General features: G+C 43.6%; 1 protein-coding gene across 2 annotated transcripts in view; it reads left to right on the top strand.

Annotated features, from left to right (window-relative positions):
* Nucleotides 1-12,768, top strand: part of ORC5 (origin recognition complex subunit 5) — a 139,450-nt gene extending 126,682 nt beyond the window's left edge. For both annotated transcript variants that reach the window (XM_060244706.1, XM_060244705.1), the window contains one exon: nucleotides 12,154-12,768. In XM_060244706.1, coding sequence (XP_060100689.1) covers nucleotides 12,154-12,199 — 46 coding nt within the window. In that variant the 3' untranslated portion in view covers nucleotides 12,200-12,768. The remainder of the gene's footprint in view (nucleotides 1-12,153) is intronic.
* The last annotated feature ends 393 nt before the right edge of the window (nucleotides 12,769-13,161 follow it).

Raw genomic sequence — 13,161 nt, 5'->3', positions numbered from 1 at the left:
GCTAATGAGAATTTCTTAAGCTATTCATAGTTACTTAAAAGAATTATGGGAACACCGCCCCTAGCCTTTTTTACACTATGTTCTAATTATGATATAGCACCAATGTTATTGTTTTAATGTTTTATTGTCTTAATGTTTGATTACTGTGTTTTTAAGACATCAGTTTGGCTTGTTAGCTGCCTTGAGCCCACTCGTGGGGAGGGCAGGAAATGAATGAATGAATGAAATCTTTACATTGAGAGACTTTTGTTCCAGTTTTCCCAAATACTTCAGTACACTATCTTTGAGTATTCACTGCCTTTTTTGGTTTCCGGAAGGCTGGTACACTCTTTCCAGTACCCAAATTCCTTCATTTGAAACACCAGTGCTCATCTTGAGTTTTTAACTGACTCTTAAGATTTCTGAAGGCAGTTTCTAACCACACCAGACCAGGGATCTCTCTACTATTCAAGACTAACTCCCTATTTGACTGGGTAGGGAAATTCCTTCTCTCTCTAGAAAATCTATTTCTTTCTTTGGCCCAGTCTTCCTTGCCGACTCTCCCCCTTCCCCCATTCTTTGTCTGTGTTAAACTGCTCTCCACTAAGGCAGAAATCTGTCGCCTCAGCATGCAGCTCTCAAGTCTTTCTCTGCTCAACTGACGTTAACCAATCAGGTTTCTTGGAGCAGCCTGTCACTTAAGACTGTTTTTGTGAAGAATTAACCTTTCACAGTCCTTCAGCTGTCTGTATAGCACTTCTAAGCTTTTAAAAAGTGCAGTCTGTCACAGCTGCATTACATGACTGGTGGGCTGCATTCAGCTTGACTGGTTCTGCTTGACCTGTAGAGAATCTATTCATAATTTAGCCTTCATGTATTATGATTTATTTACACAGTGTTTTTTATGGAACTGTGTAAGCAGAAAAGTGTCTCCCCTCTGGAGCTAATGGGTAATGTGGGTGATGTGGGGGATCAGTCAGGAAAAGGGAAGAGCTGGAGATACAAAGGAAAGAGTGTGATAGTGGGAGAACTATGAATGTATCTGCTTTTTTTAAAACCTGCAAATAGTGGGGGGTGGGGTGGACAGCTGACTAACATTGGGACCACAGCACAGGCAAGTCAGTTTTAACCCTTTCTTTCATGTTGTTGTCACTGTCTTAATCCTCTTCCCTGCCATTTGCCCTGCAGGGTAACATACACTGGCACCTGTACAGTACCTGGTTGGTTTTTCAGTGGAACAAAGAGCATCTTCCCCTTTTGGGGGGAGTAGCAGAATTAAAACTGAGAAAATGACGCAGGGAGGAAAGAATCAGGAAAATCCTTACCCTGCATCACAGCCCAAATCTTAATTGGAGGATGCCATTTTTTGTTTGTTTGTTTTTCAGTTTAGAAAACAGTGGGAGGTCCATTTAGGTCTGAATGTTACAAATGCAGTTACATATACTTAGGCTTTTGGAAATGAGGATTAAAACATTCTAGAAATTTGGGACAAGTGCATCAAACACCTTATGGGAGAAAGAGAGAGAAAAATGCTTGACAAAAGGCTTTTTATCCTCCTGGGGAGCCACTTCACTCATTACTTTGATTTATAGCTGAGCAGCAGTCTCTGGTGAATGAATTCACTATATGTTGTATGTAGAGATGAGAACAAACCAGCTCACGAACCAAAATTCAGCATGAACATGGGATGGTTCAGAGCCCCCAAACCTGGGCCTTCCCCAGATATTTACTGAACAGAAGTTGATGAGCACACCCACCCTGCTGTGAGCCATTAAACATGTCATTTTTGTTTCCCCTTCCTGGGCAATCCCTGAAAGGGGGAACTGAAGCTGCCAGACCAGCTCAGTTCAGGTGAGGGCCTTTTAGCTTGGCCCCTGAACCAAACTGGATTTTTTTAGGTTCATGCCCATCCTTATTGTGTGTGTTTGCTGCTTTCTGCTTGTTGTGACTATTTAAAGGACTTTAGACATAAGCCTAAAAAAATAAGGTGTTTGGAAGCCCAAATGTGCAACTTTCCAAAAGTCACACAACTGAACTCATAAAACCTCTATAACAATTAACAGTGGTAAACACAAGATTACATTTCCTGCACCCTTTGTCAGTCATGGGTTAGCATTTGCAGTGTCAACTGTTATTTTGCATTCCTGGGAAATATAGTTCCTCATAATTTCTTCTTTGAGGCTATTTTTAAAAGCCCATATTCCTTCAGTTGGGGAGGAAGCCTGTTTCTTGGCAAACCTGTAAAACATTTTCTTGCTGTCCAAAGCTTAGGAAGTGTTTAGATAAGGATATTGCTTGCCTGGTCCTCTCCTTGCTTGTTGTGTTCTGAGAAAGAGTCATTCAACCACAGTGTTCAAAATTAGGTTAACCATATAAATAAGAAATTGTGCATATGAGAGCCACCAAATGTATATTAAGTTTTAGGGTTCTAACTGGGAAGACCTTTAAATGTTGACTTAGAGTTCTTGGAAGAAAACAGTACAGCAAGATTTTCATAACATCTGATAAGAATGCTGTTATCTATTTTATATTGTGTTTTTTTTTATTACTGAACAGGGATGTTGGGTTTTTATCTCATTACAGATACTAAGATACAGATACTTACTGAGTATGGTTATACATCCACATTATTCCAATGCATTTCTCTTTTAGAATAGTGTATCAGAATAATTTTTTGTATTGACATACTCAAAATAGGGATAATGGCTATTTATCGCATTACATATACTTAACCCATTTTCACTATATTTTATTGTATTCTTTTTTTCTAATGGCAAACTAGAATGATGTTTACATGTTAAAAAGTAAATTAGGTGGACAAGAACATCACTATCCAATGTATTTCTCTTTTAGCTGTATTGACATACTCAAATGGGGATATTGGCTATCTAATTACATATACTAAACCCATCTTCCACTATATTTTAATGTATTTTTCTTCTAATGGCAAACTATATGGATGTTAAAAGGTAAATCAGTTGGATGGGGAAAACTTCTGAGAAAGAAATGCCCTCTTTTTGGCCCAGGCTTATAACAATAGAGTGATTAACAGACATTCTCACATTTTGACATATTACTGTTTTATTGCTTTCTCATACTCATGCTACCCAGATCAAAGGTTTGCTCAATTTGTTAATTTTACTATTCTGTCACTGGATCTTAAATTTGTACCATTTTGCATTCTAAACCACTGCCTACCAGCTATATGTAGCTCTGCTCACTGTACCTGATTCCTCGTCTGATGAAGTGTGCTTAGAGCACCCGAAAGCTTACATTCTGAATAAAACTTTGTTGGTCTTAAAGGTGAAACTTGACTCCTACTTTGTTCTACTGCTTCAGACCAACACAGCTGCCCACTTGGATTTATTACTTTGATAATTCATTATTAGAATTAGAAGCCCAAAGCATTTCAAAACCATTCTGTTCAGTGTTTAGGCTCCCATTCCTATACTTTAAATTGGCTGCAAACAAGATTTCTCATTGCATCTCCTAGGTCCTTCAAGAGTTGCATGTATTAAGAATGGTTCTCCTTAGAGCCTATGCAGGGTTTTTTAGTTCCCAACCCAAACATATGAATAATAATTAAAGTTAAATTTGTGGTGAAGGATTTTATTCTTTGAAGAAATGGAAACATGATACTAATTCATAATCACAGAATATCCAAAGGTATTCTGTGTTGACTAGGAGGAGGACAGGTGTCTGATGAACAGGTTTGGTGCTGCCTCTCTCTGAGAGCAACCAATGGGAACTGACAGAATCTTGGTGAGGGAGACAATTGGAAAAAAAAACAATAGTTCTGTTGAGAGGGAGTCTGGCTAAGTGAAGCTGTGGGGAAGAGCAGCTTAAAGCTGACTGAAAAGCATCAGTTTGTAACAAAGGATCTCAGAATGATGCAATAGGGAAACAGTTCAAAAGTTCAATTGAACAAAAACTTGGAAACTTCTACCAGATTAACTTCAAGCCAGAAATAAATGTTAACTTCTTATTTGTTTAACCCTGTGGGCTGGTTATCTGAGGGAAAGACACATAAACACACAGAGTTCTCTCTCTCACACACACACAGTGAATGAAGCAGTGTTTAAGTTTCCAACCCCAGTAGCTCTATGCAATGTCTGAGTGAGGGGTGATTATTAAAGGGCAATAGGCTACCTTGCCTGGTGGTGTCTCTGAGTGAGAGAGAGGGATGTGAAATGGTCATGGCTATCTATATGTTTGAAAAGAGGAGGAGGAGATTGGATTTATACCCCGCCCTTCAATCAGGGTCTCAGGCGTGAGGAATAAATTAGGAAAGCACAAGCTGAATTGAGACATCACGTAATCCCATCGCTTTTCTCTGTGGTTTAAACTCAATCATAGGCAGTAAAACGGTTAATTGGATAACTGCAGTTGAAATTAAGAGGTACCCTCTGCTTTCTCCTTTTGAGTTATGAAGTGCTGGGAAGTCACTATCTGGGACAAAATCTCATTTTATCAGGACATTAGGAATTCTTGGAAGATTCGTTGTCCTGTTTGTTGTAGAGACCATACTGTTATGGTATGTGAACATCCAGCTTCAAAGACCAGAGCAAGCTCTCTGAAAACGTCTCTTCCTCTGTAAGCTGTTGGGTCTGTATTGGTGACGACTGCCAAAGCAACAGTAAACTGAACTATAACTGATGGATTCAGCACTGAGTGGTGGTTGACATGCATGAATGAAACATCATGGATAGAACTTCTGTTCATCTCACATTGTCCCAAGGTAGGTAGGTAAAGGTAGTCCCCTGTGCAAGCACCAGTCGTTTTCGACTCTGGGGTGACGTTGCTTTCACAATGTTTTCACGGCAGACTTTTTAAAGGGTGATTTGCCATTGCCTTCCCCAGTCATCTACACTTTTCCTTCAGCAAGCTGGGTACTCATTTTACTGATCTCGGAAGGATGGAAGGCTGAGTCAACCTGGAACCAGCTACCTGAACCAGCTTCCGCTGGGATCGAACTCAGGTCGTGAGCAGAGGGGCTCCGACTGCAGTACTGCAGATTTACCACTATTTAGAGCCAAACTGTATGTCACATGTTTATACTAGTTTTCCCATGTTTCTTGCAGCCACACAACAGCTGTGGGAAATTGCTTCTTTAAAAAAGAGAAAATGAGCCCAGAGAGACCCGGAATGGCACCACAGGGGTATCTGTGCAGATGGAGTAACAAAATCTGCAAAATAACTCCCCTCAGCATTCTTTTCATATGAGAGAACTGCTTGTGGGGAGGCAGGAGACCTTCCTACCCCACAGCATCATTCTGAACCAGTTTGGGCTCTCTCTTTTTTTAAAGAGGCAGTTCCCTGTGGCTATTGTATGGCTGTGAGGAACACAGGAAAACAAATGTAAACAAGTGAAGAAAGTAATGTATAGTTTGGCTTGTTAGTGGAGACAGTCCACAGATTCATCTGATAATTAAGCTGTAAGTAAGGTAAGGTAAAGGTAAATTTATTTTTGTATCCCGCCCTCCTCCGCCGAAGGCAGGCTCAGGGCGGCTCACAGACATGGGACAACCATGATTTCAATAAAATACAGTCGAGACAAAAGACAAATTAAAATACAATTAAATTACCGTTATAGATTAGGTTAAAATAGATAAAACAGCTGTTATAAGTTAATAGTTTAGGTGCTACAGTTCACAGTCATGTATAAGATGGCTAGATGGCTAAAAGTCAATTCAGCCGGGTTCTATCTTGAAAGCAAGCTGAAAGAGGATGGTTTTGCAAGCCCTGTGGAACTGATTCAAGTCCCGCAGGGCTCGCACCACCTCTGGAAGTTGATTCCGCCATCGGGGGGCCATTGCTGAAAAGGCTTGCTCCCTCGTTGTTTTCAATCTAGCCTCTCTTGGCCCAGGGATTTTTAAAAGGTTTTGAGAACTAGATCTCAGTGCTCTCTGATAAGTGATGTACATAGATGTAAGTGATGTACATAGATTTGTAAACCAACCCCTAAATTTGTGATAATTTTTTTGCAGTGGCAGATTAACACAGAGGTCCTCACACCTTTTAATGTTTTGTACTGAATGGCTTCTAACTTCCTTATGTCTAACTCTATGCTTACAAATATACAGGACTAGCACACTTCAGTAATACAAATCTTGACAATAGTCAAGATGTATTTTTTTCAGTTATAGTTGAGTAAAAGAGCTTAGAAATTACAGACCCATCAATTCTTTTTGCTATGTAGTTAATTTATCGAAGGCCGTTTGGCACCTCGGGCTCCAATTGAGATGGGCTCCCGGCCGCTTGGCCTCTGGCCCCTTCCCTTTGGTTTTTAACAACTCAGTCAGGGGGAGGGCGAACCCCTCTATGAAGGTCCTATAAAAATGTGCAAACCCGAGGAAGGAATGGAGCTGTCTACGTGTCCTCGACGGAGCCCATTCCAACACTGCACCTTGGCCGGGTCCACTGCCAACCCCTTTTCAGACACCCGGAATCCTAAATAATCCAGTTTGGTCTTATGGAATTCACATTTAGACAATTTGGCATACAGCTGATGCTTTAGTAGGGTGCTTAGCACCTCCCTCACTAACTTCACATGAGCTTGCTCGTTTTGCGAGTAAATAATGATGTCATCCAGGTACACCACCACCCCCTTGAACAAAAACTTTCTGAGTACATCATTTATAAAGTTCATGGATACCCCCGGGGCCCCCTGCAGTCCGAAGGGCATGACTAGGTATTCAAACTGTCCCATAGGCGTATTAAATGCAGTCTTCCACTCATCCCCCTCTTTGATGCGCACTTGGAAGTACGCATCTCTCAAGTCCAACTTGGTAAAGATCTTGCCCCCAGACACCGTGCTTAACAAGTCTCAGATGAGGGGGATGGGGTAGGCGTTGGTCGTGGAAATCACATTAATCCCGCGAAAGTCCGTACAAAGCCTAAGCGAGTCTTCCTTCTTCTTCCTAAATAAGACCGGGGCAGCGTGGGGGGCCATTGCCGGTCTGATAAATCCTCTCTCCAAATTCTGGTCTAAGAATTTGCGGAGTTCCTTCTTCTCCGCCGAGCCCATGGGGTACAGTTTGGCTCTGGGCAGGGTTTCCCCCGGGATCAACTCTATGGCACAGTCTGTATCCCGGTGGGGAGGTAATTGGTTTGCTCCTTGTTCACTAAACACCCCCATCAGGTCCCGGTTGCTTTGGGGATGGCGTGGATCTCTTCCACCGACATGCATGCCCTCTCTCTGGCCACTGGAGCCCACGGGCCCGGGCCGGGTCCCATAGGTGGGTTTTTGCAAAGGGGGTCTATAAACCTGATAGTCTGTGCCCCCCACCTTATGCGGGGTTCGTGCTTCTCTAACCAGCCCACCCCCAGAACTACTGGGTAGGAGCACGAGGGAGCGATGACAAAGGACTCCTGATCCCAATGTTCCTCAATCTCCATCGGCAAAAACTGGGTCTCTTGTCTGCACGGCTCCCCTCACATCACTGACCCTTCCATCTGCTCGAACTGCATCGGGCAGGGTAAAGGCAAGCTCTCGAGCCCCAGAGCTTCCACCAAGTTGGGGATGATCAGTTCCCGATTGCACCCTGAGTCTATTAGGGCCCGTACCTGCATGAACCTTTTCAGTTTAGTGTTCAGCAGTCTCACTACTACAAAATATAAGCGTCCCGTTACTCTCACCCTCAATGGTGCCGGCTCCTCCTCGACCTGCTGGTTGGCACCATTCAGAGCAGGTTGTTCTCGTTTCCCGCCGGCTCAGTCGCCCAAGTCAGGTCGCTCAGCTCCGCCGACAGCAGCATGTCCTCTTCTGGCTCTTCCACCATGGTGATGTTGCTCTTCGCCGCTTCCTTAGGGCGGCCGGTCGGTTTCTTCGGAGTCGGGGTGCTTGTCTTCGGCCCCCCTGGTGGGACCTTGGGGGGGGGGGCTGGGCAGCTGGAGGCAAGGTGGTTCGGGTTGCCGCAGCAAAAGCACTTGTGGGGCCCCGCAGATCCCCCCCCCCCCCGGTTTTCTTGGGCTCGGCCTTGGGGGGAGTTTTCTGTGGCCCCTTCCCGGACTGGTGCTGGCGCTGCATCGCCACTCGCTTCATGTTGGTCTCGACCTCCCCTGCCAATTGTATCCATCCTACTAACGTGGTGGGTCTGGCTTGGGTGAGGGCCCAATCCAGAACACCGGCGTTCAGTCCCCGGGTGAAGTGCTCGATCTTCATCAGCTCACTCCATCCCCTCACCTTGGCCGCGTTGGTTCGGAACTCCGCGGCATATTCCCGGATGGTTCAGGAACCCTGTTGCATGTCTCTTAAGGCAGCTAGAGCTCGCGTCTCCTGAAGTGCGTCCTCATACTGGGCTAACAGAGCCTGGATGAAAGTTTGCACATAGTCCAGTTCCGGGCTTATGGCCTCGTACAGGCTTACGTACCACCTCTTCGCGGCTCCCTTCAGCTTCGACCCCAGGTAGTCTACTCAGCTGAACTCGTCGGAGAAGGTGTTCCCCCAGTAGTACATGTAGCTGTTCGCCTGAATGGCAAAGTATTCCACCTCGTCTGGGTCCCCGTCAAAGGTGGCTTCCAACTCCCAGCCTCGACCTCCATCCCTTGGGGCAGTGCCTGCCGCGGCGCTTGCCCCACCACCGCCGCTGGGGCTTGTGGTTCAGCCATGGGCAGTCAAGCTGGTGGAGGCTGGGGGGGTCTCCGTGGCCCGGCTAACCCCAGGACGCGGGAGATCTGGGTGGTCATGGCCTGCATCTCGTCCTTCAGGCCCTTGATCGCCCCATCCACTTCTTTTTGGACCATGGCCCGAAACATGCGGGCGTCCTCCTCATGCATGTCCCTCGGCAGCGGCTCCTCTCCCCCTTTCTCTTCACCTTCGGGGTTTTCCTCTGGCTCTCGGACATCGAGGGTAGCATCGGCCTCACCCGACTAGTGTGCTCAGGTTGTCGGGCTCCGTCTCGGTCATCCGCACTCTCCTCATGTGGCGGGTCATGATCGCTTCCCTGCGAGCGGGTGCCTCGTCCATTGTGGTGGTTGAGGTCCGTGGTTTCCACTGCCGAGGGGTGACCAGAAGCTGGAACTGTGGAGGGGAAACCGCGGCTCGCCTGGCGTCTAAGACATGCCAAGGTGCCACCGGCTCTTCCTCCAAGCTGAGAAGTTCTCCGTCTCCTGGAATCTTTTTGGCCCTCAGGTTACAAAGTTGCCAGGGCGGTTGAGCTCCAAAAGGGAGTCTTTTCAAAATGTCAAGTCTGCAGATTCAATGATGAGTCGATATAGGTAGAAAGAAACTATTTTATTGATACTGGATATTTGTGGCCTAAGCCAAGGCTTGAAAAGACTAAAAGACATACAGTAGATACATTGCATATAAGGTATACTTCAAAGGGATTCCTACGGGGAAGGGAATTGTGCAGAGGACATTCACACATAGATGTTACAAATACATTCTCATGTTGATTAGAGGCCCAGTTGGCCTTGATGCTCTCAGGCTCCTTCCGCTCCCCCGAGCCTGGGCTGAGAAGGCTCAGATACGACTTTTCACACATCACCATTTCAAAGCAGAAATATTCTCTAAGAGGGAGGGGGGAACAGGAGAGGGTTTGCTAGCAGCATTTGGTTACACTTTGGTTCTACCCAGCCTGCTCTATATTTGAGCCAGAGTTATAGCCAGACTTGACAATATGTTCTAATGCAAGCTTATAGAAATGTGTTTATAAATGTTTTAATTTTAAATTATTGAAGTACATTTTTTCATAGTTTATAAAGTTCAGCTTCCAGCCTTAGGAGTATCTCTTGTGTCTGGGTGGTAGAGAAAGAATTTGGGCCACAGTGTATTGTTAGAACTCTCTGTCTGGGGCAGTGATGTTCTGTATTCTTGGTGCTTGGGGGAGGGGGGCACAGTGGGAGGGCTTCTAGTGTCCTGGCCCCACTGGTGGACCTCCCGATGGCACCTAATTTTTTTGACCACTTGCCTGATCCAACATGGCTTCTCTTATGTTCTTATAGGCAATTTGCCAGCATTGGCTTTTACCCTGTGACTCTTGCACTACTTTCTGCAGCCCATTGGACCAGCTCTATCTATCTGTCTGTCTGTCTGTCTGGCTATCCATCTATCCTTTCACCGCTCATATGGTTATCACCTTAAGCAGAAGTTAGAACCAAAAATTATTTTTAAAGACTTTACTTAGTATTATTTATCTTATATTTGATTATTGTGCCTATGAATTTTGCCACTGAAAGGGTGACATGATCATTTGTATCCCATAGTAGCCATGACACCTGGGCTCGCACATTAAGCAATTCCATATTTTTAAGTAGTGACTAAATTAGCCCTCAACTCATTGAATATACAGCACTCTATAATCATATGTTCATTGGTTTTGATTTTATCAAATGAACATCTGCGTGTTCTATCTATCAAATACTGCTCATACAACCATTGCTTCAACCAGACGTTAGAAGCAACATTGGACCAGATCTATGGGATGGCATGACAGGACTGGAGGACCTGAGGGTCAGCAGGTCCTGTTTGGTTTGTATTGTGCTTTCAAAAAGTAGGAGCTGCAAGCAGACTGGTATATGCTTGTTCATTTGAAATTTTCACATTTTATAAAGCTGCTGTAGTTGAGAATTTTTCATTCTTACACTTAAATAAGAAATTCTACCAAAAAAATATAGAATCAGTTTCATCTTTCCTACAGAGTTAGCTCTTAACTTTATCCCATAGTGATGCAAACAGCTAGGACTTGAGGTGTGGCTTAATGGGAGAGAGTTTCAGAGGGTAGGCATGTTGGTCTACCGTAAAACAGCTGGAACTGAGTCCAGTAGCTCCTTGGAGAGCAACACAATTTTCAGGATATAAGGTTTTGCATCCAAAGATCCCTTTATCTGATGCAATAGCTGATAAAGGAAGCTTTGACTCTCCAACCCTGAATATCTTGTTGATCTCTAAGGTGCTACTAGACTCAGTTTTAATTGGAGAGAGGTTCTTACAATGTCATTTTTGAAGGATTGATTGTGGTTTATACATGGTTATTAAGCTGACCATTTGCTATAACACACCTATATAACTGTCTAATGAAGATCTATCATATTAACCATGGCATGGCATTTGTCTTTCAAAGATGGAATGGGCTAATGCCTTTCCTAGGCAGCATGTTCAGGTATAGACTGTTTAATGTTTTAATGAGCTTTGTGTTGTGCTTTCTTAGATAGTATACTCTTATCTTACTGTTCTTGAGACTCAAAGGTCTTCAACAGATAAGAATCCAACTCTTACACACAAGAATGTTTACCGAATGTTACAGTGGTTTTCCAGTCCTCATCTACAAGAAAAAAATTCAAGATTTTTTTGAGATGATAAATTCACATGACTCACGTGAGACTAGATAATATGTAAACCAAGGATTTAGGAAATGATGCAGTAGCTAGAGAAAAATTACTTTGGCAAATAAGAGATCCAGTTAGTTTTTAGCTAAAATGCAACTATATAGACTCTTTTCAGCATGTTGCACTTCTCAAATGTTTTATTCTTGTTTTTACCTCTTGCAAAGTAGGTCTCACACACACAAACAGGAAACTACAGTGTCTGAATCATAATATTGGACAATGGGAAACATTTGAAAAGGAGAAAAAATAATTCTTTTTCATTCTCCTGGTCTATCCTTGTTCATTAAAGCCCAAAGAAATACATTCAAATCTTCCGTCTTATTGAGTATTCTTGGATTGTTCAAGTTAACTATTGTCATGATTGGCAGGCTGCAAATTAAGGAGCTACACTGGAACAGGTGGTTTGGAAGAGGGACAGAATGTTCAGTAGCAGGCAAGAGCCCTGCTTTGCATCAGTAAACAGCCATGTTCACTTGGCTTTTTTATTAATCCTTTTATTCTTGAGCTACATTGCTTTACTGCTTAAATGCGCAAATGAAGGGCTTCTGTCCTTTGTACACGACTGGTCCCATGGTCCGTGGGAGGTGGGTCCAACACAGAGTTTCCATGAGCACAAGGATTTCAGCCCAAGGTGTGTTGCTGTCATGGCTCTTCTCCACCACAGCAGGAGCAGGCTTTTGGAAACTGTTTCAGGGCACCATAGGTGAGGAAAGTTGGGCCCCAAAGGCAGAAATCCTTGTGCCTACAAAAATGTGGCATTGAGTGCAAAACAACCCTCTTGGGGAGAAACTTGAATAATCATTCAGTCTCTTGACTCAGTGTGTGTGTTTCTTTTATTTACAGGACTGTGAACTTTGACATAATAAAGTACTTGTATGACTTCTTGTGAAGACCTCATGAACGTAGTGGCAGTGACTAAGGCAAGCTCTGTTCTTCTATTGACTTCAACTGTCCAGTGGGAGGAGACTTTGGGCTTCACCAGATTTGTCCAAAACAGGTGCTGGCCCAGCATGGGATCTGATGAAAACACTCTATCTAGTCTGGATGGAACTGAGCAGAGGACTATTTACAAGAGGCCCTGGAGTCTTTGGGAAGAATGTGTTAATTATAAACAGCAGGATCTGAGCACAATCTGTTCTGCTCTTAATGATGTTATCTTAACACTAAAATTGCCTGAAACGCATTTGACCGAGGACTACACTGACTATCCTCTGTGCTTTGAACATGGCAGCAGCCCTTGTTTCTGTGCCCAGCCTTTTTCACTTCCTCTCTGTGGGACCATTTTAAAACTGCCTGCCAAAATGCTCTGTTCTATGGCCACAGTTTTAAAGGGATTGAAACAGCAAATATGATAAACATAAAATTAAGCTGGAGCATGCTTATATTTCATTTCTTAGCCCTGGCCAATTATTTGTAACTGTAAATATTGAAAATAAAATTTGTTCTTGAAAAAAAAAATATCACTTGGGCCTTACATTCCACTGAAAGACAAGAATATACTTCGGCAAATTACTCCCCCATTTAAAAATGCTGTGATATCTAAAATAGGAAGCATAATAATACGAACTCTAGACCAGCTTCCAGAGTCTTGCCACATATGGCTCTTCTCTCTGTATCATGAGGATTACAACACAATGCAATCCCAGGTATTTTTAGATATGGGAATTGCATGCCGGAGGATACCCAAGTTTCTGGTGGTGGGGGGGGTGTTGCTGTTTTATGTGAGTTTTTAAACTGATGCTTCAACTTTATCCAGCCTCTTTTGATTTCTTGACTATTTTTGTTTCATTCCTTCTGGAAATTTATTCATTATAGTCTTTGTTTTCAAAACATATTTCATTTTATGCTGTT

Source organism: Heteronotia binoei, chromosome 8, assembly GCF_032191835.1.
Source record: "Heteronotia binoei isolate CCM8104 ecotype False Entrance Well chromosome 8, APGP_CSIRO_Hbin_v1, whole genome shotgun sequence".
Lineage (NCBI taxonomy): Eukaryota > Metazoa > Chordata > Lepidosauria > Squamata > Gekkonidae > Heteronotia > Heteronotia binoei.
The sequence above is the reverse complement of the archived record's forward strand: the minus strand, read 5'-3'. Positions and strand labels throughout refer to the sequence as shown.